General features: G+C 39.1%; 1 protein-coding gene across 1 annotated transcript in view; it reads right to left on the reverse strand.

The window, feature by feature from the left end:
- Window positions 1-1,260: 1,260 nt before the first annotated feature.
- Window positions 1,261-26,777, reverse strand: part of vat1 (vesicle amine transport 1) — a 29,810-nt gene continuing 4,293 nt past the window's right edge. The window contains exons 2-6 of the mRNA XM_079611246.1: window positions 24,565-24,772; window positions 15,074-15,244; window positions 13,510-13,599; window positions 7,913-8,154; window positions 1,261-6,109 (exon numbers count right to left, since the gene is read on the reverse strand). Coding sequence (XP_079467372.1) covers window positions 5,831-6,109; window positions 7,913-8,154; window positions 13,510-13,599; window positions 15,074-15,244; window positions 24,565-24,772 — 990 coding nt within the window. The 3' untranslated portion in view covers window positions 1,261-5,830. The remainder of the gene's footprint in view (window positions 6,110-7,912; window positions 8,155-13,509; window positions 13,600-15,073; window positions 15,245-24,564; window positions 24,773-26,777) is intronic.

Raw genomic sequence — 26,777 nt, forward strand, 5'->3', positions numbered from 1 at the left:
TAAACTTGCTTAAATTATTTGTCATTTTTAAAAGGTTAGCTCAACAAACACAAGTTAGAAACTAAATTAACACCACTATACATGCATTCAATAATTTGCTGAAAACAATTATGCATATTTTCAAAGCAATGAATTACAATGTCAAAAGGCATCTTAACCTCCAGTTTAACATCAAGAAAAACATGACACACTTAAAATAACTTGTACACTTATATTACATCTCATTAATCTTGAAGACTTCCTGCTAGATAAGAAGTTTCCTGAATGTTGTATCAGATTCATTATCAAGACTAAAAATAAAAAGGGGTTATAAACATTGCACTCAAATTAACAATCAATTTCTAGCCAAATATTTTCGACTTCTATTTATTAAGTAAATTCCCATTGCATTTCCTGGCCTGAAAATCAAAATGTTTGAATATTTCTTTATATTTCCAGACATTTCCTTGCCTGTACAAACGGTTTAGGAATGAAATTTACTGTTTGTGCTACACTTCAAATAATAATAAAAAGTGTTCTCATCAGTATCTTTGTCGTTTTACCGTACATTTTCACTGAACATCCTTTTAATATATTCACATAAGGAAAGTAACAAAGATATTTATTCTGGTTTTAGGAGAAATTAACCAAATGCACTGTGGTTGGTTTAAAACAAACAAACTAAATTTACAATGGGAATTAGAAAAATAAAGTTTTACAAAATAAAATAAAGTGAATTTTTCTTACCTCATCAACAAACAGGCAAATAGTTGTATACAAAAACTAGAGGTTTGTTTAAAGCTAAAGTAAATGTGTCTTAAAGGGATAGTTCACTTTAAAATTTAAATTCTGTCATCATTTACTCACCCTCAAGTTGTTTCAAACCTGTATTCATTTATTTCTTCTGCTGAACACAAAGAAACAACTTGAGGGTGAGTAAATGATGACAGAATTTTAATTTTAAAGTGAACTATCCCTTTAATGTTTTGATATTTATGGGGAAAAGAAAGTGTTTCCCCCCCTAAACAAGTCATGTCACACTGGAAAACTGAAATGTCAATATTTAAATACCCATCGAGAACATTGTGTATTCGGATTAGCCTATATTTCGGATTAAATGTAGGCTATATTTATATTATATATGTTGTAAAAAGCATTTCGAAAGCAGATCAGATTGAAATAAAATTCTCTTTTATAAACCCAAATAATATGCATTGCTCTAGTCTAAATGAATTTATATCTACGGCATGTTAAATAACGACTCCGTAAACACATCTTTTTAGTTATGCTCTTTAATTAGTCCTGGAAAACATGTAAGGCAAAATGGTCACATCACACACAGAAGCGTTATGAACTCTACGGTCCTCATGACCACACGCGGTCCAACCAACCCAGAGTCGAGCACAGACACAGCAGCACTTCAGATTCTCAAAATTAAATGGAAAAAGTTCTGATGGTTTCAAAAAACAAAGAACACAAACAACCCATGGTGCTTCTCTGACGTGTGCGGAGGGGAGGGGCGGGATTTGAATTAAAAACCAATCAGTGTACAGAAATGTAAGCTGGTGGCTCTGATTTGCTCTTTAGTCAGAAGGCCAAAGAGGAAAGTTGGAACTGTAATTTACAGATTGCAAACGGAGCCTTTCATTACTCGAGATCTCCATGACACTTTGTTCGCGCAAATATGCATCCAAACATACATAAAAAGTGCATCAAGACATTGTGATGTGTGCAGCGTACATTTGCGAGACAAAGATAGATCTGTTACGCTGAGCATGTGTGGGAAACGGTCCACAATGACTCACTGTTTCTTGTATGTGCCAGACAAAGAGAAGGCAAATACATCTGCTATATAAATTTAGACCTAAAAGCGTTTGAAAGCTTCATTTCGTTATTGATTTTACAAATGCATAAATTAATGAATACATTTCACTGTAGGCGCACTGCGTTTGTGTATCTAATATTGTAAATAACGTTTAGACGTGATACGATTCAGCGCTGGTTAAGGCTGCATTTGTAGCAGGAATTCTGCACTCTGTAAACCTGAGGGGTGTTTCCTGTTCTGGGAAAACTATTGGAGTGAGAGACTGAGGAAGGAAGCAGCTTGGCTCGATCCGAGCCTCTCTCTGGCTCCCAGTCGCACAATTCCAGATCCACGAGAGACACTCGCACCTGCAGCTGAGCTCATTGTGGAGCTGTGCGTGGTCCAAAAGAAGGAAGAGGAATAATTCTCCAAACCATCATCCTATAATAATTGTCCAAACCTTGAGATTTAAAGCGAGCATTCCCAGCTCAATGTCATTGTTGGGTGTGTGTGCCATGAACGGTCTCTGAACGGACCCAGCGGTGCGTAACGTTAGCCAACACGCAGACAGATCCAGGGACGAAACCGAATCAACAGCAACTCTGATGTCATAAGCAGCCGAGATCAATTCCAGAACCGGAATGTCGCTGCTAGATCATCTGGGAATGAAAACAGCAGGACTTGCTTGTGAACGGGGCTTTAGGACTGTTATGTTAAAAGAATAATTCAACCAAAAATTACAATTCTGTCATTTTTTACTCACCCTCATGTCGTACTTTGAAGAACATTACATTTTGGTTACCATTGATTTCCATTGTTTGGAGCATAAAATATTTGTTTATATATTTTTTTTAATCCAAAGACAGCCTACAGGAGGGTGAGTAATTAATGACAGAATTTAAATTTTGGCCTAACTATCTCTTTAATATCACATTCATTGAGAAACAAAAAAGCAAAAACCACAGCCAGCAAATGCTTGTGGCCTGAAACAGCGTGGAAAACTACACTGACATCAATCATTAGTTGGTTCTGACTGCTGCTGGATCTTTTTGTTGGGTTACCTCTGGTCATGGGTTATCAAATATTACCCATGTACACCCACATGATACACAAAAAGTGCATCCGTAAACAACAGTACACTTAATCTGGGAGGGGAGGTCTCAGGTCAGTGGGAATAAGATTCCAGCCCTTCAGGACAGCAGAGCCGAGACTGTGTTGGGGACGAACTAGTGTATACGTGTGTGATGCATTCATGTGTAAACGTGCGTGGAGGCAATCTGGTGTTGGTCTACGACTGAGGCACAGTGAGAACGAGAGGTTTTGCATGGATTCGAACGTTAGCAGAAAACAAATAAATCAGAAATCAGTCAGCACCAATAATATTCAGGGCATAGTTGACCACACACACGACAGGAGCGAATTCAGAATCTCAAGATCTTTTACTGCGAGGTCATTTCGACAAGAACCACAGACGTTTAGGTTTTTTTTTCTTCATCTTTCATTGTTTTTTTCTTCTTCAGTACAGTAAGCACAGTTATAGCGAAGGTCACACCTTCACAAAAAAGTTTGGCACACTCGGTCAGGACCAACAAAATCACATGATTCATCACATTTTAGAGGAACTGCAGCAAAGCCTTTTGAACTCAAACTACTGAAATGCAGACCACAAAAACAAACAAACAAACAAAACAACAAAAACAAAATCAAACAAAATACAAAGAGGACGGATATTTTTCACTGAAGTGTTAGTTAGGGTCACTTGGTGCTCTGAGTCACCATCCACAGGAACACAGGAAGAGAACCAGCGGAACACAAAAAGAAACTGAAAGTCAAACCCTCAGACCCGGAAATAAAAACCGGATCGGGATTTAGTAAGTCAGAACATTGTAACTCTTCAGACAAATATGGCAGTTCCAAGCCCATCCCAGTGCATTCTGGGCCTGAATGGTTATCTGCACTCATATAGTGATTATGTAAACACGAGCATGCATCCAACAATGCAGCCTTCTGAGCATCTCCATGCATGTTCATACACTTGTTTCTCAGTTTAAGAGGTGTATAAAGAGCGAGGGTGTTGGAAGAATGAGAAGAAACAGAAGGTCTAAGTGAAGACCCGGACGGGACCCAGAAATACGGTGGATCGGGAGTGGAACCGCCATTCTCTACAAGTGCAAGCTGAGTGCAAACGATAGCAAACCAATGCAGGCCGTTCATGGGGGCCGGAATATTCAAGAGTGATGGTGAGAGTTTGAAACTGACAGAGGAGGAGAGAAAGAGACGGTTAAAATACCAGACGGTAGCATAAGGTAGCATGAGGGAGGTAGAGAGACAAAGTAAGAAAGAACATCTGAATCTAAATCTGACAACAAACCTAAGGACAGACAGTCAAATACAGAAATGCACATACTCTCACACACACACACACACAACAAACGCACATATAAAATAGGGGATCTGGTTTTGTTTCACATAAATATTGCAATGAACCAGACTCATAGTGTGAAAAGAGTGTTCAGCAGGTGTCTTGAGTACTTGAATGATAGCACTGCAATGCATATAAATCCCCAGCGGAGGCAGTAGATTACTGCTATCTGAGTAACAGGGGAGAGGGAGGAGCCAGAGGCTTTGATTGACATGTCTAAGAGAGGGAGTCGTCACATTCCAAAATGCATTAAAATAAAACCACTGAAGTTTATCATATATATAAAAAAAAAAGCTGATGTGGAGATGTGAGTGGTTGTATGTTTGTGACCATCTGGGATGTGGGGGTGAAACCTAACTGTCATCTCTAACTAGCCTAACTGCTGTTGCTATGCCAACCACCATGACGAAAAGGGTAAGAGAACAGGGAGAGAGAAAGCGTAGTTGGAAGAGCCAGCGTGGAGATCATATTTAAATGTGAGGTGCAGGTCAGCTGGATCACGTGAACGAGGGGCGGAAAGCGTCAGGATCCTGAGGAATCCTGGAGGAGGATCTGGAATTAAAAAGGCCACTCCTGTCTTTATGCGTCCACATTTGATACAAGAGAAACGATGGGAAAAGAGCTGGGAGAATGTTCTCTATAATTGGTCCTGTTTGCCAAGCTAGACTCATTAAAAGCCTGGCACTTGCCCTGTTTTAATGACATGGCACATTGATCAGCTGAAGCCTAAGACAAACTTGTTAGTTTTTGGGATAATGTTGGCGGGGTGTTTGAGAATTTAGTACACATGCGTGTGCATGAAAGAGGCTTGTTGTCCCTCTCGGCCAATCAGAAACCACCCTGACTCCTCCAGGGGGCGGAGCTTGAGTGCATGTCAGTGAGTCTGGTCCAAAACAACATAAACAATGGGAGTGTAGGTGGGTGCTCTCGTTTTGTGTGCCAAGGTGGGCAGGAAAAAAAAGTTCTTTCACTATTGATGTACGACAAATCAAACAAACGCACCCACTTCAGAACAGAAACGAAAAGAGAACGAAAAACCCAGTCTCACAGCGGATACACAAACACACGGAGGGGTGTAGAGAGCGTGGTTTTTGGTTTGAGTCTAAAAAGTTAACTAATATTTCGGTGGAATACAATAAATTTATAGTGCATTAGTTTGGCAGAAATATTGTTAGAGGATATGGTAGTACACTTTTAAAGAATGCAGAATAAGGTTATTTTGTTATATAATTAAAGACATTGGTTGAGTAAACAATGTGGTGAGATTTATAAAAAGGATAATACTGCGCTAACACACCTCGGTGGCGTGCAGTCATAAGAAAGAGTTAGAAAGGATGCAGCAAAACTGTGAATAAATACTACCGGGTTACAACAGAACAATATAGTGGTGTGTTCCCTTGGTGTACAGTGTGTGTGTGTGTGTGTGTGTGTGTGTGTGTGTGTGTGTATTCTGTTGATTGAATAATTGCAGATCTGATCTAATGTTAAGAATCACCTGGGCTTAAGCTAATTAGCTAATTATACTATACACCCCTCCATTCTCACACACACACACACAAATACACTCAGACCACTCCCAAACCGCTGACACAGACACAAAGCACATCCACAATGTTTCTCTCCCCTCAGTTCTCCTCTTTCTTGGCTTCTTCCTTCTTTTCTTCTGGTTTCTTCTCATCCTTCTTGGTCTCTTCCTTCTTCTTTTCCTCCTTTTTCTCCTCCTTCTTGGCCTCGTCCTTCTTCTTGTCTTCTTTCTTCTTGTCATCCTTTTTCTTGTCGTCTTTCTTCTTCTCCTCATCTTTCTTGGCCTCCTCTTTCTTCTCCTCTTCCTTCATGGGCTCGGTGGTGAGGATGATTTTACCGATGTTGTGCCTCTCTTGCATCCTACGCATGGCATCACCGACCTGAGCGGGAGAGAGAGAGAGAGAGAGAGACTGGTGAGGGTGTGGATGAGGAACGGCAGAGAGAGCAGCTTGACTGGCCATCTGCTGTGGTAAGAATATCTAACAAGCTGTTGACAGTTGATCTAATACTGAACTTCACGCGCACACAAACACTATTTATGAGATGTTACTGTATGTGTTCAATGTATTGGTTGCTTACTCTACCGGTACTCTAGGAAGTAAGGTGGCTGATGACCAATAGACACAAGCCTTTAGATGTACACCATTGTCAACTGCTTTGCTGGCACTTTCATCATAAAAGAGCATTTTATTATCAATGGGCATTGTTTGGACAAAACGGCAATTTTGATTTCATGGACTTTATTTACTATATTTCATGGCAATAACAAAAAGCTACTTAAAAACACACAAAAAAAACACAAAAAACATTGTCTGCTGACAAGTCACATTTATTGACAAATGGCAGTAATCTGAAAATAGCCAAATATCAGTGGATAATGTTTTTCAACAGCCAGTACTGAAATTTAGAAAGCTGTGTGGCTTTGATTTAATTTAATAAAATTAATGCATTTGACTATTTATTGTAATGAATTAAGTTTTTTTTACTATTTTATATTAATATTTTTATAATTATAAAGTATTACATAATTTTTATTATGATGCATGCGTATTTAAATTATAGCAAATAGGACCATTTATAAAATAATAACAATAAAAAATAAATATATATATATATATATATATATATATATAGTCAAATCCACACACACACTATATTAACAAACTTGTATGTTATGTACAATTAATTAATATATACACACTTTATTTTATATTTAAAAAAATTTATACGTCGCAAGAGTTTTAAAGACACATTTTTCACTTGTCATTTACGGGTGAAAAATGAAAACAATTGTTATTCAGCCAAGCATCGACAGTTGTAATGTCAAAATGGGCCAATAATAGACAATATATCGGTGTATCACTAGTTACAAAAATGTTGATAAAGTACAACTGAAAATGAATTACTTTTCTTCTTCGAGTATTGATCAACGTACATCAGCTATTCTCTGGTCAGTTCACCAGTCTCCTTCTCTGTTTTCCCCCAGGTCACCTCTCCTTTACCACTTTACCTAACAACCAGCGCCACGGCAACAGCGAGCCATCTCCTAGCAACGAGGAAATGCAACCTGGCCCTGACGATTGACTCGAACAGATTGAGGAAAGAGAATGAGACAGGAAATGAGAGTGAAGGACAGGGAGAATGAGTTACCAACAAACATGGAGCGCTTAAAACAGCGCTTCTCTCACCCATGAACTGAAATATTGTTGAATTATATATGCGTTTCACTTGAATTGAAAGCACTTCATAATTCTTTTTTTTTTTTTTATATATAACACCAAAGTCTGATGAGGCTGATAAAAGCCCGGATCGTCAAAAAAGCATCAGCTCGCATTCGCAGTTACTTACTGTAAGCAGGAAGAGACGTCTCCATAGCAACAGGGGAGATAAGAAAGGAGAAGAAATAATAGGGAAAGATGGATGAAAGAACGAGTGAGGGACAAAGCAAATACGCTTGATCAAAGAGTGGAAGGAGTACATGGATGGTGGTTGAGGAAGATCATGAAAGAACACCCACGCATGTGTATATATATCCCTGGCCTGCTCAAGGTGGAATCTCAACGGATTCCAACATCCTGCCATAAATACACTCCCAAATATGAGTTATTTTTTTCCCCTCAAAGAACTCAGAACACACATATCAGATCAAATGACCCCCATCAGACGCTCATTCATTCATTCACCTGCTCTAGGTGGTAGGTGGAGTCAATTCGGGGCTTGATCTTGCCCTGTTTGTACAGGTCCATAATGACCGCCATGGCCTGAGAAATGAGCTCAGTCTCAGAGTCCAGGTAGCCCAGGTGAAACCCGCAGACCGAGCGGTTCCCTTGGATCAGACTCAGGGTGTGAACGGAGAACTGCTGGTACCAGGTCTTAGCCACTGCAAACAGGTTCTTCTTCTGGCCCGCCAACATGTTAGCGGCACCTGCAGGGTCCAAACACAAACATCAGGTTCACATAGAAAACATAGATATGCATCAATCCATTAGGATCATGGTTTTGGGTCTATTTTCAGTTTCCAAGTACTTGATTTTGGCAAGATATTACTATGATTTAGGGGATGGGTGGTATGACCGAACTGTTTTGACAACAGTTTGTATCACGGTGATAAAAAATATTTAAAAAGTTTGGGTTTTTAATAAAATGCAGTTTTGGTGAGCAGAAGAGACATATAAAAAAAAAAAAAAAAAAAAAACTTTTGAAATGGTAGTATAGTTTTTTTTAGCTGGACAACAAATGGATAATGGTTTTATATATTAAAATAGCCTGTAATGGATAAATCAGTGAAATAAATATGAAAATTTATATAATCTCTACTTTTGAACTGAGACAAACGATAATATTATTCATTACAAATATGTTTCTTGCTTAAGTATAGAACAAAAAAATAACGTAAAACAGTCAAACAAAGGAGTTATAAACGGTTTCACAAAATCTCTACCAGTAAATACATTTCTACCATCATACCACTATGTCCTAGCATTTAAAAATGTCTTTGCATGTACAGTTTGAACTGGAAGCATGTCCTCAGAGCATGAATGGGTATTTGTGTGAGTTTTCTGCGTGTAAAATGTGTGTGTGGTTGACCGATGGGTGAATTACTGCTTAATGGCTCCCACAGTGAGCGTTCTTCATTTACAGAGGAATGACATGCATCTCTAGCCCTCCTTCTCACTCTTTTTCTCTTTTCCAACACTGCACTCTTTGACCCGTCTTCATTCGCTCACTGTCCGCACATCCTCTTGCGTCGCTTCCCATGTCTGTCACTCCCTCACTTGTTTTCTCCCTCTTGTTTCAGTGTCTCTATACACAATTTTCCTCTTCATTTCGTACATGTCCTCTCTTTCGTTTTCTAACAGTCTAACCATCACTCTTTCTGTTCACTTCAAAGGTGGCTTATTAGCATGAAATAAGAAAGCCACATATTGGGGAGACACAGGATATCAGAGTAAATTACACTCTATAGTACCATTAGAGAAGGGGAAATGTACACAAAACAATGACAACCCTCTCTGTTTGTCTCTCTTTCTCACACACACATTGACAAAGCGAGCTCTGAGTTGGCCTGTGATTTGGACCTGACCCAGTCTGTTACATTCGGACACATTCTGGGATCTGTGTCAGATAGAGGAGCCATTGTTCTGATAAGGCAGGATAGAGGAAGAGAGTGAGTGAGAAAAAGAGATGGAGGGACAAAGACAGTTGGGTGGGACTACAGGGCGCCATGTTGTTTAAGGGGTCTTGTTCCAGGTATTGTGTTTCTGAAGTTGATTTACTGTAATACGTCACTGTCAAGCAGGCCCAGTTCTTGGCAGCTATAGAGTGGGCTGGCAAATACCCTTGGTGGGCTTCTTTGTTTTTGGGAGGGGGGAATTGATCGATAGATAAGAGTTTCTCAACCCATCTCCTGAAGGACCCCCAACACAGCACGTTTTCTTTGTCTCACCAATCAAACACACCTGATTCAACTCATCAGGTCATTATGCACATGCGTATTGTTTATTCTATGTTTATGCACGTTTGAATAATATAAATTATATATATATATATATATATATGCATGCCTGCAGTCTTTCATTGATATTAACAACATCTACTTCTCTAGTACATCTACTTGACATCTACTTGTCTGGCCTTAGAAATTCATAATACAGAATGTATTGTCGCTTCCGCGTATCCATGTGAACTGGAATCTTTTTGACAACGTTTTATCTGTACAGAGGTAAAGGGAAGGGAAGGAGGCCTTCACAGGGGAGAGACTCGTTGACACTTCAGGACTGCGTTGTCGTCGTGTCCAGGCGCATGTACTTCATAGGATCTGGATCCGGCGGACTGCGGTAAACCTCGGGATAAACAGATGATAATATTAGCGTAGACGCCATTCTTTTTATGATGTAACGAGTACATCAGGATTTATGGGAAGTGTTCCCGGTTCCGGCTGACCTAATCTATGCAGCCTAACATTGAATTATAGAAGTTAATGTGTTTTTAGTCTAAATTTAAACGAGCAGAGTGTGTCTGCTTCCCGGACAATGTTAGGAAGACCGTTCCAAAGTTTTGGTGCTAAATAGGAAAAGGATCTACCGCCAGCAGTCGATTATCAACTGAAGAATTTTAAGACCGCAATAGACGTGAAGGACTATAATGCGTTAAGAGCTCGCTAAAGTACTGGGGAGCTAAACCATTTAGTGCTTTGCAAGTAATCAGCAATATTTAAAAATGTATACAAATATCTAATAGGGAGCCAATGCAGTGTTGACTGACATGGCTAATATGGTCATACTTCCTGGTTCTGGTAAGAACTCGAGCTGCTGCATTTTGGGCCAGCTGTAGTTTATTTATTAAGCATGCAGGGCAACCACCCATAAGAGCATTACAATAATCTAGCCTTGATGCTATGAACCCATGAACTAACTGTTCTGCATTTTTCATTGAAAGCATGTCACAATTTAGATATATTTTTAAGATGGAAGAATGCGGTTTTACAGATGCTAGAAACGTGGCTTTCAAATGAAGGATTGGTATCAAAGAGCACACCCAGGTTCTGAACTGACGATGAAGACTTGACAGAGCAGCCATCAAATGTTAGAAAATGAAGAAAGAAAATGCCACGGAAGACTACTGTGAACGCAACTGTTCCTATGCGCTACTTTTACATTGTTTTTCAATGTAAAGATGCACTAGATGGACGTGTTTGACCATTGTGCTCGAGTCTTGCGTCCATACTTTTGCAGCTTCTCGTGCATGACGTTGGGTTCTAAAAATGCAGCACTGAAGTTAAAAAAAGTTCAACTTTGTAAAGGGTATCATTATACTACCCCTTTTCACAAGATGTTAAATACGTCTCTGATGTCCACAGCATGTGAAGTTAGCTCAAAATACCTCACAGATAATTTTTTACAGCATGTTAAAATTGTCCCTTTTTGAGGTTGAGCAAAAACATTTGGTTTTGTGTGCGTGTCCCTTTAAATGCAAATGAGCTGCTGCTCCCGACACAGAGCTTGTGTGTGTTAGCAGCTCCGATTACCTTACGCAGACAAGCACTACAATGTTAGAAACTGTTCTGCCTTTTAAGTTTAAACTGGAGTCAGACAATGATGGAGAGACTCAAGAAGAAGTGATGTAGAATGCAACAGGACGTCTCTGGATGGTTAGTTGATGAATTTATGTTGCTGATGTGGAGTTAACTTTCTTCAAGTCTTTGATTAGCATATTCTGTCATAATAATCTATAAAATCGCTTGTGTGGGAACTGTTGTAAGATGCCTACAGAGCTATTGCATTTGTGTTACATACTGTATTGCATGTGAAAAGACGGATGCGAAAGCTTGAGCAGACTCACAAAAGTGCTGTACCACAACAACTCTTCCTCTTCTCAATATGGACTGCCTGTACCCAGGGGCAGGGTTTACGTAAATTTTAGGGTTAGTGAGGATAACCCGGGAGGATAAATAAAATAAATAAATAAAAACGATTTATTTAAAAGCAAATATCTTCCTTTGCTTTGAACTTTGAGCGTTGTAACTTCGCAGATGTTGTTTATGCTCAAACAGCAACATTACAATAACTAAAGTTAGAAAAGGGAAATCATACTCAACCACCCCTTCAAATAAACGTCTCTATACCTGCACTGACATACTTCTCGAGTTTTCAACAGCAAAACGGGTTCTGTGTGAATGGCCCCTAACTGATTGAAAGATAAACAGCTCATCCATTTTTCAGTGTTATTTAAGCAGACAGTTTGCCTTGTACATTCAGTTTAACAACATTAACAGCAAGCCAAAGAGGGCAAGGTAACAACTGAACTATGCATTTGCATTCATACACCTACATCCCATTTACACTGCATGGTTCAAGTGACCCAACTCAGGTGGACACCTGCAATCACATGACTTATTAATCACGCGATGGAGGACGAAGGCTCAACACAGTGGAGTATTTTTTCTCCGCCTTATGAGAGCAATGTTTTGCTGACCTTTGAAAATAACGCAGAAAGTAAAACACTGGATAATTAGAGATGCGCGGATGAGCTCCAATGTCACCCGAATCTACAGCCAAAAACAAATCATCCACCCGCCACTCACTCGCACCAATAATTTTCTCTGATTTAAGTATCCGCACCCGTTGGTCAAATTACTATTATTCTTATGTGTTGTAACTTTTACAGTCTATGGTTGTAACGCGTGAGGATAAATTGATCATCACCTTCAACGGCGGACTCGGCGACGGTTGATGCGTGCATCTCTGGTATAATACACTGATGAATGTGTGCTGCTTTTAAATGAACATTTCTTTAAAACCAAATTTATTTGACAAAATTTCATTTTCTTAATGGCATTTACAGGCTTTACACCCTTGAAACTTAAACTGGAATGGAACATGCTCATATTTTAGAGAATGTGGTTCATATTTTCGTTAATAATGATTTATATCCATCCGCGACCCAAATTAATCAGAATGTTATTTTTATTACTTGACCCGCCCGATCCGCGGATTATCCGCAGAGCCCCCGCGGATATAACTGCGCATCACTATAATCATTTTGTCTGCTTGATTTTCCGGGTCAGAACGTCTATATTGGGTTGTTTTGGCAGTGTATAGTGTAAATGCAAATATCGGATACGGGTCCTTTTTAAAAAATGCAAGCGGGTAGTCCAAAAAAAATCAGATAGTCATCAAATCGGAATTTAGAATCATGATCTGCAGTGTAAATGCAGCCTTACATTATATTCTTGCTCAGTCCATTCAATAAATGCACCTTCTTAAATGAGCAATGTTTTCTAGTGTATTTCAACTACCGGTAATCAATGTATGACCCATTTAAGTGGCTGCCAAATTACACTTTTAAAATCAGTCGGAACTACAAAAATGTAGTGTCATATTTTGAAGATGCATACATATTTTTGCCTGTCTGATTGTCAACCTCTGCTTTTCCGCTACAGACTGAAGCATCTCGTGAGTGTATAATACGCCACACTGTTACTTTCCGCTAATAAAAGAAAAATACTGCACTTTTCTGGTGTTCTTTTTTGATTGGTTGAGTTAATTGAACTTCTGAACACACAGCCCACCTCAGATTGCTTCTAATCAAGGCCCAAATCATAAAAATAAAAAATAAAATAAAAAGATTAACACACCCCTGCCCCGCTGTCAAGCCGTTCAACTTAACCAGTAAAACCTCAGATTAGACATTACTTTAACTGTAGTATTTGGTCGAAGTGATGAACTTATAAACGTGGAATGTACGCAAGCTGATATTCAGAGTGTCTCTTGTGGCTCACCGTAGCTGATGAGCTTCCCCATTGGCTTCAGTAGGTTGTAGCACTTATGGGTGTCAGAGCCTCCCAAAGGATCCAGAACAATATCCAGCCCTGAAACACACAGGCAGAAAGACAGATGCTGAATTACCAAATTAATTCTCCATTTACCATATTTATAAATACTGTATCTAGAAGTCAAACACATTTTTGGGTGAATTGTGAGAGAATATGGTTTAAATTAAATGTTAATCGGTAGTCATTAACAAGATATACAGCATGTATCCAAAATTTACACTATAAAAGTATTAATTTCTTTCAAAAAATATAACAGTAAAGCAAGAATGCATTAAATTTATCAAGTCACAGTTAAGACTTTTCCATTGTTAGAAAAGATTTCCATTTTAAATAAAAGCGGTTCTTTTTTACTTTCTCATCATTTGATGCATTTGGCAGACGCTTTTATCCAAAGCGACTTACATTGCATTATCCTATACATTTAGGTATGTGCAATCCCCTGGGATCGAACCCACAATCTTGCGTTGTTAACGCAATGCTCTTCCCACTGAGCTACAGGAGAGCACATCAAAGAACCCTAATAAAAATATTTTGTTTTTCTACAAACATATATTAAGCAGCACAACTGTGTTCAATATCAATACTGTTTTCAGTATTTCTATTAATCAAAGAAACCTATAAATATGTATTTAGTTATTTTTATATTTTTAGCAACGCATGTTGACAATGTTTTACCATGCCAACGGTCTAACAGCTAAAGAACAACACTCTCAGAAAAGTACTTTCTGCATTGTATCTCAAAGTCTTTATTTTCCCTTCTTTTTTTTTGAAGTGTGCTGGCACAGGTGTTGAGTTTTTATTTATCCCATTTTAGAATCTCTGTCTTATACTGCAGATGGCCTTGTCTTAGCGGTTACATTTTAGCACATCAGTGTAGAGCTGAACACAAAAAGTCATTTTATTGGTTAACATTGCTCTAATCTTGACCGGAATGGAATGTCATCAATGTGATAATGTTTCTAAATTTCTAAGATTGCTATGGTCAGAGGAGTACATCAAATAAATGGTCATCCGGGAAAGAGTTAAACAAAAAGAAAGGAATTTGTTTTGTCCATTTCTCTGATAAGATAAAAGAGTAAACAACATTTTATCAGACTGCGTGTTAAGAGTTACACCTGACTCATGTACACATCAGATACACAGCAAAAACACAAATGTGGAAGGCAGAGTAGACAGATGGACTACAACGTTAAATATACAAAAACGGTCCGTTAAAAGCAATTCAAAGCAGAAAAATTAATTTATAGGCTTCTTAGAGGAAACTTTATAGGCTGTCCATTCTGTCTTTAATTGCAGTATATTTACTAGGTTATTTGCATAGGAAAAATTTTTTCAAGGATTTCCAATTCACGATTCTTTGATGTATAGGAAGTTCTAAAGATCAGCATTTAATTAAAATAGAAATCTTTTGTAACTTTATAAATGTCTTTACTGTCACTTTCGATCAATTTAATGTCCCCCCAAACTTTTACATGGTAGAGCAAAGCTGGTTTGCGGTGTCTGGGCTTACCTTTGGGGCTTATTTTACGGATCTCCTCTACATAATCACGTGTCCGGTAGTCGATGGGGTGCGTGACTCCACCCTGGCTGATGACCTCGTGCTTGCTGGCTGAGGCGGTGCCAAACACTGTGACATCGTTCACCGTTTTACACAATTGAGTGGCAGCGATGCCTACTCCACCTAGAAAGGGAACAAAACAAGAACTCTCAACACAAAGTATTTTCAGCATTTTCCATCTCAAAACAAAAGCAGAACCATGCAAGCGAAGGGTACAAGAGGACAAAACTCAATGCAGCCATTTGACCTTAAAGATGAACAGCCACCCACACATGTAACAACATTCGGGCCATTGTAGCAATCCCATTATGCCCGTTTAACTTGTGGTTTCAAGAACAGATAACAGTTTCTGTCGGATTCATTTTTGTTTCTACGGAAGAAAAATGCATTAGAGTAGAAACGCATTAAAATATAAAAATCATTAAAAAAAAAAAAAATGGGTCAGTCATTAACATCTAAAAGCTTAAAGGAGAACTCCGGTCAATTTTAACATTGAGCTCAATTTTTAGTAAATTTGGAGTGCTGTCAATACAGAGAACAACGACAAAAATCGGTGTTGCCTACACCGTGTTATCCTCTTTTTAAAATTTGCACCCTATTGACTTGAATGGGGCCAGTTTTAAACCTGCTTTTAGCCTCTTAACATCGCTGATGTGTCATCCAAGTGCCCAGCCATGTTGAGTGATTCCTTCAGAGTGAACACGAGTGAATCTGACTGCAGTAGATGTGAAAGATATGAATAAAAATGATGTTATATCAGCCAGCGCAAATACCTGTATTTACATCCTGTTTTCGGTCGAAGTCCAAAGTAGTCAATTGTCGAGTTCACGCGCGTGATCTAAGCAACTAAACCTATGCACGTGAACTCGACAATCGACTACTTTGGACTTCGACCGAAAACAGGATGTAAATACAGGTATTTGCGCTGGCTGAAATAACATCATTTTTATTCATATCTTTCACATCTACTGCAGTCAGATTCACTCGTGTTCACTCTGAAGGAATCATCTAACATGGCTGGGCACTTGTATGACACATCAAGGATGTTAAGACTAAGAACTGGTTAAGTTTAAAACTTGCCCCATTGAAGTCAACAGGGTGCACATTTTAAAGAGGATAACACAGTGTAGGCAACACCGATTTTTGTCGTTGTTCTCTGGATTGACAGCACTCCAAATTTACAAAAAAATTAGCTCAATGTTAAAATTGACCGGAGTTCTCCCTTAATGTTTAAATGTGGTGGTTATAATAGTGAAAATTTTACAAGAACAATTTTATACACAATACTTGTGTACAAAAGGCCTCATTCAAGAAACAGGAGCAGAACAAACGATTGTCTAAATCGTTCGTAAAGCCGTTCTGATCTAAATTTTCAGATTCACGAAAATGTTCGTATTTTACTAAAATGTTAGTTGGTACGACAGAAAATGTACACCTGCTCCCTACCACGTGTAAATGGTGCGTAAAGATTTGAATGGTCTGTTCTAATTTAGGCAAACTAATGACATTGCATTTTGATGCACTCAGTAGATGCACTTTTTGATGCACTATTATGATGTAGCATAATAATATTTCACAACCCGATTTGCCCTGTGCTTCTTTTTTTTTACTGCTCAACTTGGCACTCCTCACTGTCACTTTTTACCCAGCCGTCCAATCACAGTGGAGGAGGGGCGGGACAAATACTACACCGACCAAGCATCCTCCTTGAACAACGACTGAACAACAATGGAGTTAATATTGCAGATTACTGGATTTTTATATTCAGTCATTTTCTTCAAAAGGAGATACTAGTAACATATTACTCCCATGGATATTCTGTATCATAACAACCAAAGTATCTCAGCTGGACTGTAGAAAAGCAAAACCCAGACATTTTGGGTGATCTCAAAATCCTGGCCGGACATATCCAGGAAAAAGAGGATGTATGGTCACCCCTACTACTCCGCTTTCTCCACAGAGCAAGAGCCTGTTAGCTTAGCTTTAAAAAAAAGATGGCTGACACTATTTGTACATTCTGTTCGTGAGATCCCACCCACTATGGGCAGGTTGAAAACATGCAGAACTAGCTTCTACTGGCTGTAGTGTTTAGCCTCTGGTCAAAAAAGCCTCCGATGACGCAAAATTACGATTTTGGGGGATGCAGTCAACTCTTCAATTTGTGTAAAAATTGTGTGAAATGAGAATATTTACTTCTCTTGATGATGTTACTTTGATCCAGTGAAAGTTGATTTACCGAGTTGTGTTTGGATTTGTTTAGCTGCATGTTAGGGAAAGAGTGCAGTGAGGACTGACACTGAATCAAGCTCATGTAATGTTCATATAGCCTACAGTATCTTCTGTTCCATCGCTTCATTAAACGGCTCTCTCTTCCTCTCTCATTCACTCGGTAGTGAATGAAGTTTGTGTTGCTATGGCGACTCTCGAAGAGTTGGTTTCTCTGAAAGCAGCAGGGCAGCCATTTTCTGTCAGAGAGCTCACAATGCATGAGAACACGCGTCTCTTTCACATCGTGCTTTTTAACCTGCTGTCTCTCTCGTCTTGTCTGCTGGACCTCGGGGTTTGCGGTGCCAGGCCGCCCCATGACCACAGAGCTCCGATCACAAGACCTGCGGTAGAGCTGCCAAGAGATCCCCTTAACCTCGCAGAAATGTACACAAAATGAACCTCTTTCATGTGTGCTCATATCTACTAATCTCCAAAAATATGTGCACTTTATTCTCCCTCACTCAGTCTCATGTGTTCGCCAAGTCTTTTGTGTGAATTTCTGCATGGCTTCAAGCCTGGGAAATCACCTCAGACCCAAGGAGGTCTAATAACTGGCGCAAGATTTTTTTTATATATATATATCGATTTTGTTTTGAAAGAAATTTATACTTTTATTCAGCATTTAATTATAATCTTATAATCTTTTAATCCATTTAATTATATGCATTAAATATATCAAAAGTGTCAGTAAAGACATTTTTGTAAACGTTACAAAAGATTTACATTTCAAATAATGCTGTTCTTTGGAATTTTCTATTCAAAGAATCCTGAAAAAAAATGTATCATGGTTTCCACAAAAATATTAGGCAGCCGTTTTTAATATTTAGAATTATAAATGTTTCTGAAGGATCATTCAAATATATTAAAATGGAAAACCGTTATTTAACATAGTAATATTTAAAACTTAACAATATAAGTGTTTTTTCTGTATTTTTTATAAAATAATTGCAGCTTTTATATTTAAAAATACAACAACAGAAATTCTAATTTGGAAAAAATTATATTTCTTTCTAACAGTAACTATTTACCATAATAATTGTGGTAATTGTGAGCATCTTTATTTGAAATACTTTGTCCACACTGGTCTTTTATTGTAGTTTATTCAAGATAACCCGCCTCTAAACAGCATGGAAAACCAAGTGTAGTTGGTCACTTTAGACGGTCTTTTTCTGTCCAAGTGAGCAGTTCTTGGCCAGAATAAGCTGCAGTGTGGACCAGACCACATGTCATTTAGCCAAAGGTCTGGCTGCTTTGGCAATACCGTGATACAAAAGCAATCCATACAAAGCATTTCTGAATAAAATATATATGCACGGATCAAACTGACTCAGGGTTTGTAGAGTGAGGGATTTAAGCCGCGTTTCCACCGGAGGAACTTTCCCCAGGAACTAGGAACTTTGGGGTGGTACTCGATGTGTTTACACCGCAGGAACCAGGGTCTAAATGAAGTTCCAGGTAAATATTTCCCCCTCCGAAAGTCCCTGCTGGCGAGGTAGTACTTTTTCAAAGTTCAGGAACTTTCGGGGGTGGGACTTGTGCGCTGAACATGCTGATTGGTTGTGTTCACGCCACATTTTGATTGGATGACTCCACGCAGCATTCTATTTTAACCGCCATTTTTAAAAATCTATTGCGGTTTGTGGCTTCATGCAGTAAGAGTTGTCTGTCTGCAAATATGGAATTTAATATAAAAAACATTTTAAAAAACAGCTGGACCGACGAAGAGGTTCAGGCTTTATTAGGCGTAAATTTTCTGCACGTTTCTGCCGTTTTATTAATTACCTTGTCAGTAAACCAATACATCACAAACAACTGCAGCACAGTTTGAATCTCCTCCATACTTATAAATGTGGCGCTCAAACTGAGTACTGTCCGTCGCAGACTGGGAGGAGCAGTTGCGCGCAGTTTACATAATCTTCCCGGTACTTTAGACCGCGGTGTAAACGCAGAAAGCAACTGGTCTGGGGCAAAAAAAGTTCCTCGGAAAAAAGTTCCTGGGTAATTTTGGTGTAAACGCTGCTTTAGAAAGAGCAAGAGAACAAAGAATCTGCAGCTACACAAATAAAATTCCACACAACCTTGAGTGCAACAAATGGAATTAAAATAGGAGAATCTGCTTAAGAAAATTAAGCAGAATGTTCATCTAATCAGACTGTTTTACACAAGGGCGTACGAGGGTGAAACGCACACAGTGATCTCTTTATGTTTCCCTCTATCCACACATTCATACACACACACTTGGCAGCCAACAATCTCGGCCACAACAATATTACCCTCCCAGTATCACCCTCCTCTAGCGAGAGGGAATTTTCCCCCAAAACACAGAGGAATTCTGCAGATTCCCAACATACGAGCACTCAGCCCACACCCTCAGTGCAAATAGAGGACAGCGAGAGAGAGAGAGAGCGGGACTTGTTTCACTGCAAAATTTTTTGACAGAATTCAAAGTGAAGGTTGCAAATTTGTGCTGATTTAAACCGCTTCTTTGATCTGAATAGTGTTCTTGAATTCTTTCAAACGGAACTCAAATCAGAGCAAAGTTCCAGAAAACTAAATGAAAAGGCAAGTGACCGCTCAATCGAATTAAAGGGAGTCACACACCAATCAGACAGATAATTCTGTAGTATTTGGCATGAGGTGCCATCACAATGTAAAGGCTGTGCTCTGCTCGGATTTGTTGTGTCAGTTTATTCAATCAAGTGTAGGCTACTCAATCACATTTTAAAGGGGACGTCTAATGCCATTTCATACATTCTGACTCATTTACACTGTAAAAGAGTTGGATTCTCATGCTAAACATGGCCAAGTTTAAAAAAACAAGTTGAATGTATGACGGAGTATTTCTGTGCCAAATACACTCCTTCAGGATTCGTATAAGTTTCGGAACGTTTTTTTTTTTTAGTATGGCCCTGTATGACGTCATAAAGGGCGTAATTCCTTGTATGGGCACTTCTCCTGGAAGAGCGTGCGCACATCAACCAGAGCGAGAGCAAGAGCACGCCCATCAACGTGCTTCGTTCTGGTTACGGAAGCTGTCGGCAGCGCTGTCATTTTGTTTTTTGACCACGAAATCAGTGTGTTTTTGGTTGTGAGGGAAAGATGACCTTGTTCGGCTTCCCAAAGAAACCAGCATTAGAGGAACAGTGGATGCAGTTAAGTTTTTTCAGGGCAGCAACGGAGTTGTGCTAGTGTGTTTGTTTGTTCCCGGGATTTCTGTGATGAATGTTTTACAAACAAGGCCCAGTTTGACACTGGATTTGTAGATCACTTGAGACTGAAAGATGGAGTGGTCCCAGTGATAAAAGATCTAGCTTTATGCTAACTTTAGCCTGATAGCATTAAAAGCGCACGTCCCACCCTCCCTGCAAATCGCCGTCCAAAGCAACGCCTCCTAAAAGCATCAACGCGCACAGCTTAGAATACCAGAGACAACGTTACTGCAATACATCATTGAAGTACTAAAATGACTAACACTAATATAAAAATGTATTACAACAAAACAAATACAAAAGCAAATAACAAAAGTACTAAAACAGCTTCCAACTCAATATTAATAAATACTAAAATAACACTGCAGATTTTTTCTTTTCCTCACAAAAAGCAATAGAAAATTCTAAACCTCTTCTTTTTCCACAGAAGAAACAGAATAGTTTCAAACGACATGAGGGTGAATACATTCATTTCTTTTAAAGAATAACAGGAGATATGGACTCGAAAACATCTTAAGAGATCGATTTTATATATCATAGCTGATGGTGACTGCTCTTCTAGGATGTTGTAATCCTGGAATGCTGTTTTTGGTGCGAGTGTAATGTTTGTTTTATTTTACAAACGCAGCACCCATTGAGATCCACGACTTTCCTTTAAGGTTCTCCAGATACAACAAACTATTATAAGAAGTAGGCGGTTCTTCACAGTTGTGGGGGAAGCATCAGGGCGGATTAGCGTTTACACTACAAATGTGTAGTACATGCGCTTTCAACTACCCATTTACACCTGTACTTAGTCTGTTTTTAATGGGATACTTTTATGGTGCCTCTGCACACTTTTTGAAGCCAGCCAGCTTCAGAGTGACATGCATCAAAAGTTAAGGGGTTAATGGGTTAAGACTAACATAAGGGTGAGGAACTAATAACAATTTTCTTTTTTCCTTTCAAGAAAACGCATCACTATTTTCCTGAAATGCACATCATGCTCCATATGAAGGCGCAGTGCCATTCTTAACTCCTAGTAAAACTCAAGAGGAAACACATTTCCAGTTTTACAGCAAATTCAAAAAACATCCTGTTCACTGAGATACCAAGGGTTTCCTGAGTGTACACACACACTCAAGCATTCATACACACAAATAATCTCAAGAACAAGAAAACAAGCTGAAACAAAGAAAGATGGTTATAATTCAGAGAAACATGATGTGCTACATGACTACAGACTACTCATCTGTGACTGACGCCTCTGCTCCAGAGATGACAGACCAGATATTTATTTATTATGGGGGTTTTGGTTTGATTTCTCTGCAAATATTTATGACCACTACTAAGTTGTGTCTTAAAACATTCCCTCTTTCACTGTTAGGGTGTGGTGGTGGTTCAAGGAGACGCTTTCGAGATTGTTTGAGATTCTTGCTTTCTGCAACACTCCAGTTGGACGAGAGCGCTTCCTTCCACCCCGAGCCAAAGCTTCATCCACACCCACACTGATGCATATGTCCACCAGTATTCACAGCGACAGGGGATAGACACATATCAGACCCCAGAGAGGGAATATGAGAATATTTCAGTCCGTTCATTGGGCCTCATTCATGAAAAACAAGGAGAATAGATTCCTTTGTAACTCATTCGTAAATCCATTCTTGCGTACATTATCCCACTGAAGTGAATGCTAAAATTTTCCAAGAATGGTTTTATGTATGATTTAGCCTACACAAATGTATTTTCTCAAACGTTGCACTAACAAGTGTAAAACTTTTTCCTCATAAGCGCACAGAAACAAATGCAACATGGAAACCATGCATACACAACACTGAAATACCTCCACTGGGATATATCATCACTTTAAAAACTTTTTTTTTTTTTTTATAGAAGAAAAAAGGCTTTCTAAATACTAGTACTAAGGCTGACTTGTACTACAGAACGTCCCTTCCAGGGTTCAGGAGGCAGAATGCTTCTTAAAATGAATTTTCAAAATTTCACAAACACATTAATCTAGCAAGAAATGCATCTGCAAAAACTGAATGATGTATATTGCAAAAAAGTAAATTGCCAAAGACAAATACCAATTTAAATTAGTACATCAAAGCATGGTGGAGAAAATTATGTTGCCACTGCTACAGGCAAAATAATTTCAAAACAAAAAACCCCATTAGATTTGTACAATATTTGTTGGAGTAATGAAACCGAACAATAGGTGACGCGGTGTATGAATTTCTCTATGCGCTCAGAACATGGTGTCAATGATGAATGATTACCAAATTTTGTTTCTGCATCACAAAACATTAAAAAGTAACAGCAGTTCACAATAAAATTCTAAATAACGTAGAGGCAATTATGGCCAATCTCTGAAAAAAATTATTGGTTGGACTCCATGATCCAATGAATCTGCACCTAACGTTAATGTCAGCATTTAAAAAACGGACATTGCGATTGTCTTTTCTTCCCTATTGTGGTTTATCTTGGAATGTTGTGGTCTGCTATTCTTTCGTTTGTTGCGATCTCATGTGAGTGACAAGTTTTCCTGCCCTGCAATATTCCATAAAAATAAGAATTTATTCTTGGTGACTTGAAGCCAGAAGTTATAAGCTAAAATTTAAATTTGTTATTTGTTTTTACCAGTATGAGGTGCTGTGACCTTGGGTGCTTGGCCCTAACTATACTTATAATCAATGCCTTTAACAATTGTCAAATAGCTTTGTAATGAATCTTATTACACTTGTTGAGCTATTTTTGTAAGCTATGCATTAAAAAAACACACATTCACACACACACACACACACTACAAAGTGCAAACAATTAGATGTCAAATATAAAATTTTGAACGATGTTGATTTCTAAGCAGTACTCTCAGGCAGGAGGTTGTTTGGTACTTTTCATCATGACATGGGCACTTTAATTGTGTTATTTCTTAGGTATGTGGAGAATGTTTCATACTAGAGTAGTTTGTCGTCTAGTTTGCAGATTTTATCAGCAATTTCGATTGCATTTAGCTACTCCCCTCAGTTTGATTCCAGCAATTCCACTTGTTTTCCTGACATTTTCTCTCGTAAGCAAATATAATATCACTTATAACGATCAAAACAGTGATTCGTTTTATATTTATACCACAAAAATATGCTCATTAGCCTAAAATAGATTATTTAAAACACTGAATCTAACAAAAGGAGTAAATAAAATAAAAATGAGCACTTAAAAACCTAACACCGACACACATTTACAGGCAACGCCGGGATCCGACAGCGAACTATGACTAAATTATCCACACTTGTAGATTCTCACAAGCGCTCACACATAAACGCAGTTCTGTTGCAAAATTTAATCACTTGAAAATGTTACATAATGAACAACTGTGTAAATCACAGGTCAACCAAATAACCATCATCCCAAAATCGGTAAGTGTTTTCCAATACAACCACAGAACAGTCTATACTGGTGGCAGAACATTGTCTAAACATTTATAAACTAAACGGCTGCTAAGGAACTCGCTCGGATGAATTTATCGATAAGAGCTTTGTTTGACACCTACAGGAATATTCTCTGAGAACAAATAAACTATTCAAACCTGCACTTAGTGTCTCCCAAAGGTCATTATTTAGAGAGCACAGATTCTCAACACACCCCCACACATGCGTACACCTGCGCATAGAGTGAAAGATCCCTTAGGGAGGACACTTGGAAATAGTTAATTAACACAAGGGACTCTCTGATCCACTCAAACGAATGATGATGGGAGCGCGTAAGTAAATGTAAACCACTGCTGTACTCCCTCGCCAGCGTAAAAAGCCCCAGGGCTCTCTTTTGGCCAACTGCAGGAGCAATATACACAAACACTTACGCACACCTGCACATGATGGATATATCTATTGAGTTGTGGCTCTCAAACATAATTGTATTAGGTTGCATGTAATCCCTGTTATGAAGCCGTAATACATTTGCATAATCTCCACACACACTTTCACTTACCTGCGGCCATATGGACGAGTATGCTCTGGTTGGGACGCAGGTGCCCAAAGTCGAAGAGCATCATGTAGGCGGTGATGTAATTGACAGGAAGTGCCGCCGCCTCCTCAAAGCTCATGCCCTCGGGCATCAGAAAGGTGTGTGTGGTCGCCGCCACAACTACTTCCTGCCACAGACCGCTGCGTTTCAGAACCAGAACCTTATCACCCACCTACAGACGTGGAAAGAGAAAGAAATGTTGAAGGCACATTTGGAAAACAGCGCTGTACGCCACCGTCAGTCATCCTAGCAGCGCTGCAACAATGTTGTGTACATCAATTATACATAAAGACTGTATTCAAGAACATGTGATGAAGCTCACTCATTGGATCTGAATTGTGATTTGCGCTTTTTGGTTTTGCGTTGGATGTTTTTTTGTACTTTTTTGACAAGACAAATCGCACAGCTGCACAGATCTGGGGGATCTTTTGTCTATGTTTTGTTGTCATTATCCTTCAAAACAGTTAACATACTTTAACAAAATATTTGAACCTGTACTGTCGGCCATCTGGACTGTTTCGCTAAACTTTATCTCGGAGCAGATAAATGTGCTCCATTTGGAGTCGTTTGATAATATCTGTTGTAACTGAAAATCCTTGAATTACCATGGAGACCCATACACACAGATACAGGAAAACTGGAAAACTCGGCAGACTTCCACTACTTCCTTTGGAATGAGGAGATACAAGGTATGCAAACGTTGGCACACACATTTGTAACACAGACCTCTGAGCCTCCATTCAGTACGTGTACGTGCCGTTAAAAATCAGTTTGTTGCATAGTCGAACTGCACCTGTCTGTTCAAGTGTACATGACGATGCATTGAATCGAATATTTGAAGGATAAATACACATTGCGTGTCTTTCACAGCATGAGCACAACAGTGAAGAAAACCATGCATTTTTCTTTTTTTAATGAGCTTGTAATTTTTAAACAAAATGCCATGACTCGATCTTCCAGTGGAACGACAGACTTCTTTAGTCATTTAGCCGACTTAAACCCCTTTCCAATAATAGACCACATTAAGAATTAAAAAAAATTGGTGAACTTTCCCTTTAAATACTGTATGAGCAATAGCAAGTACAAGTAATAAACCTCCAAATCAATTGCATACTGTAATTCCTGCACCAATATAGCAGTCTAGGATCGTTTTCAAGTCATTGGTTGACAGTGTTGTCATAGCAGACCGGTCAAGCTGCTCAAATAAACAGATTGCCATTTGCCACTCTGTTTGGTGTCGCTAGCACCAACAAATGGCACTTCACCTTTAAGCCGTGTTCAAAATTCACAAAGGCAGTGCCACTGACTGATCCGACCTTTGTAACGTGCACAAAACACTCAACACTTATGTCCCGTCCTCCACTTGTGTATTTTCTCAATCAGTAGCATCATAAACATTCCACTTCCTCCACCACTCTTTCTCTGTCTATCACTTCTTTTCATCTCCCATCTCCCCCTCTATCATGCTCCGTCTTTCTTTATTTCTAAGATCAGTTCCTCTCATCAGGGGGCAGGCAGATCATTCAGCCTCAATGAGCTTGAGAGAAGACAACATACACACACATACACACACACACACACACACACACACACACACAATGTCGGAAAAGCACCTCTCTCCATTTCTTTCTGAGGACACACAAACTTGCCACAAATGTTCAACGAAGCTTCAGAAACCACACACACACAGGGATCCCAAGGGACACATGGGCATCTCTGTCTATACGGTCCAATTAGAGAGCGGGGCTACTCCCAAGCCGATATGTCTGTGCCCCATTTCATCTCTCCTCCCTGTCTCTCTCATCTCGTCTTCCACATCTCAGTCTTGCTTTCTGCCATTCCTCTTCCTCCTTTAATTGGACTTTCTGCACATCACAGATCAATGGGCATTCATGTCTCGGCCAGGAATTGTGATCATGACTCACCATACGGGGAAACCAAACCTCTTCCCTCTTCCCCCCTCCTTTTTTCTCTCTCTCTCTCTCTCTCTCTCTCTCTCTCTCTCTCTCTCTCTCTGACTTGCAAAACAGTCACACTTGTCACAAACTTATTATACTTTGTATTCTGTGCTTGCACAAAAACAAACACTTTTCAGCTGAGGTTGCAAAGATCAAGGCCAGCTGAAGGTCTTGTGAGATGTCTGTCACTGGCTGCGCGAGTCTCTCCTGTCTCTTCCT

This window comes from Phoxinus phoxinus (genome assembly GCF_949152265.1).
Source record: "Phoxinus phoxinus genome assembly, chromosome: 1".
Taxonomy (NCBI): domain Eukaryota; kingdom Metazoa; phylum Chordata; class Actinopteri; order Cypriniformes; family Leuciscidae; genus Phoxinus; species Phoxinus phoxinus.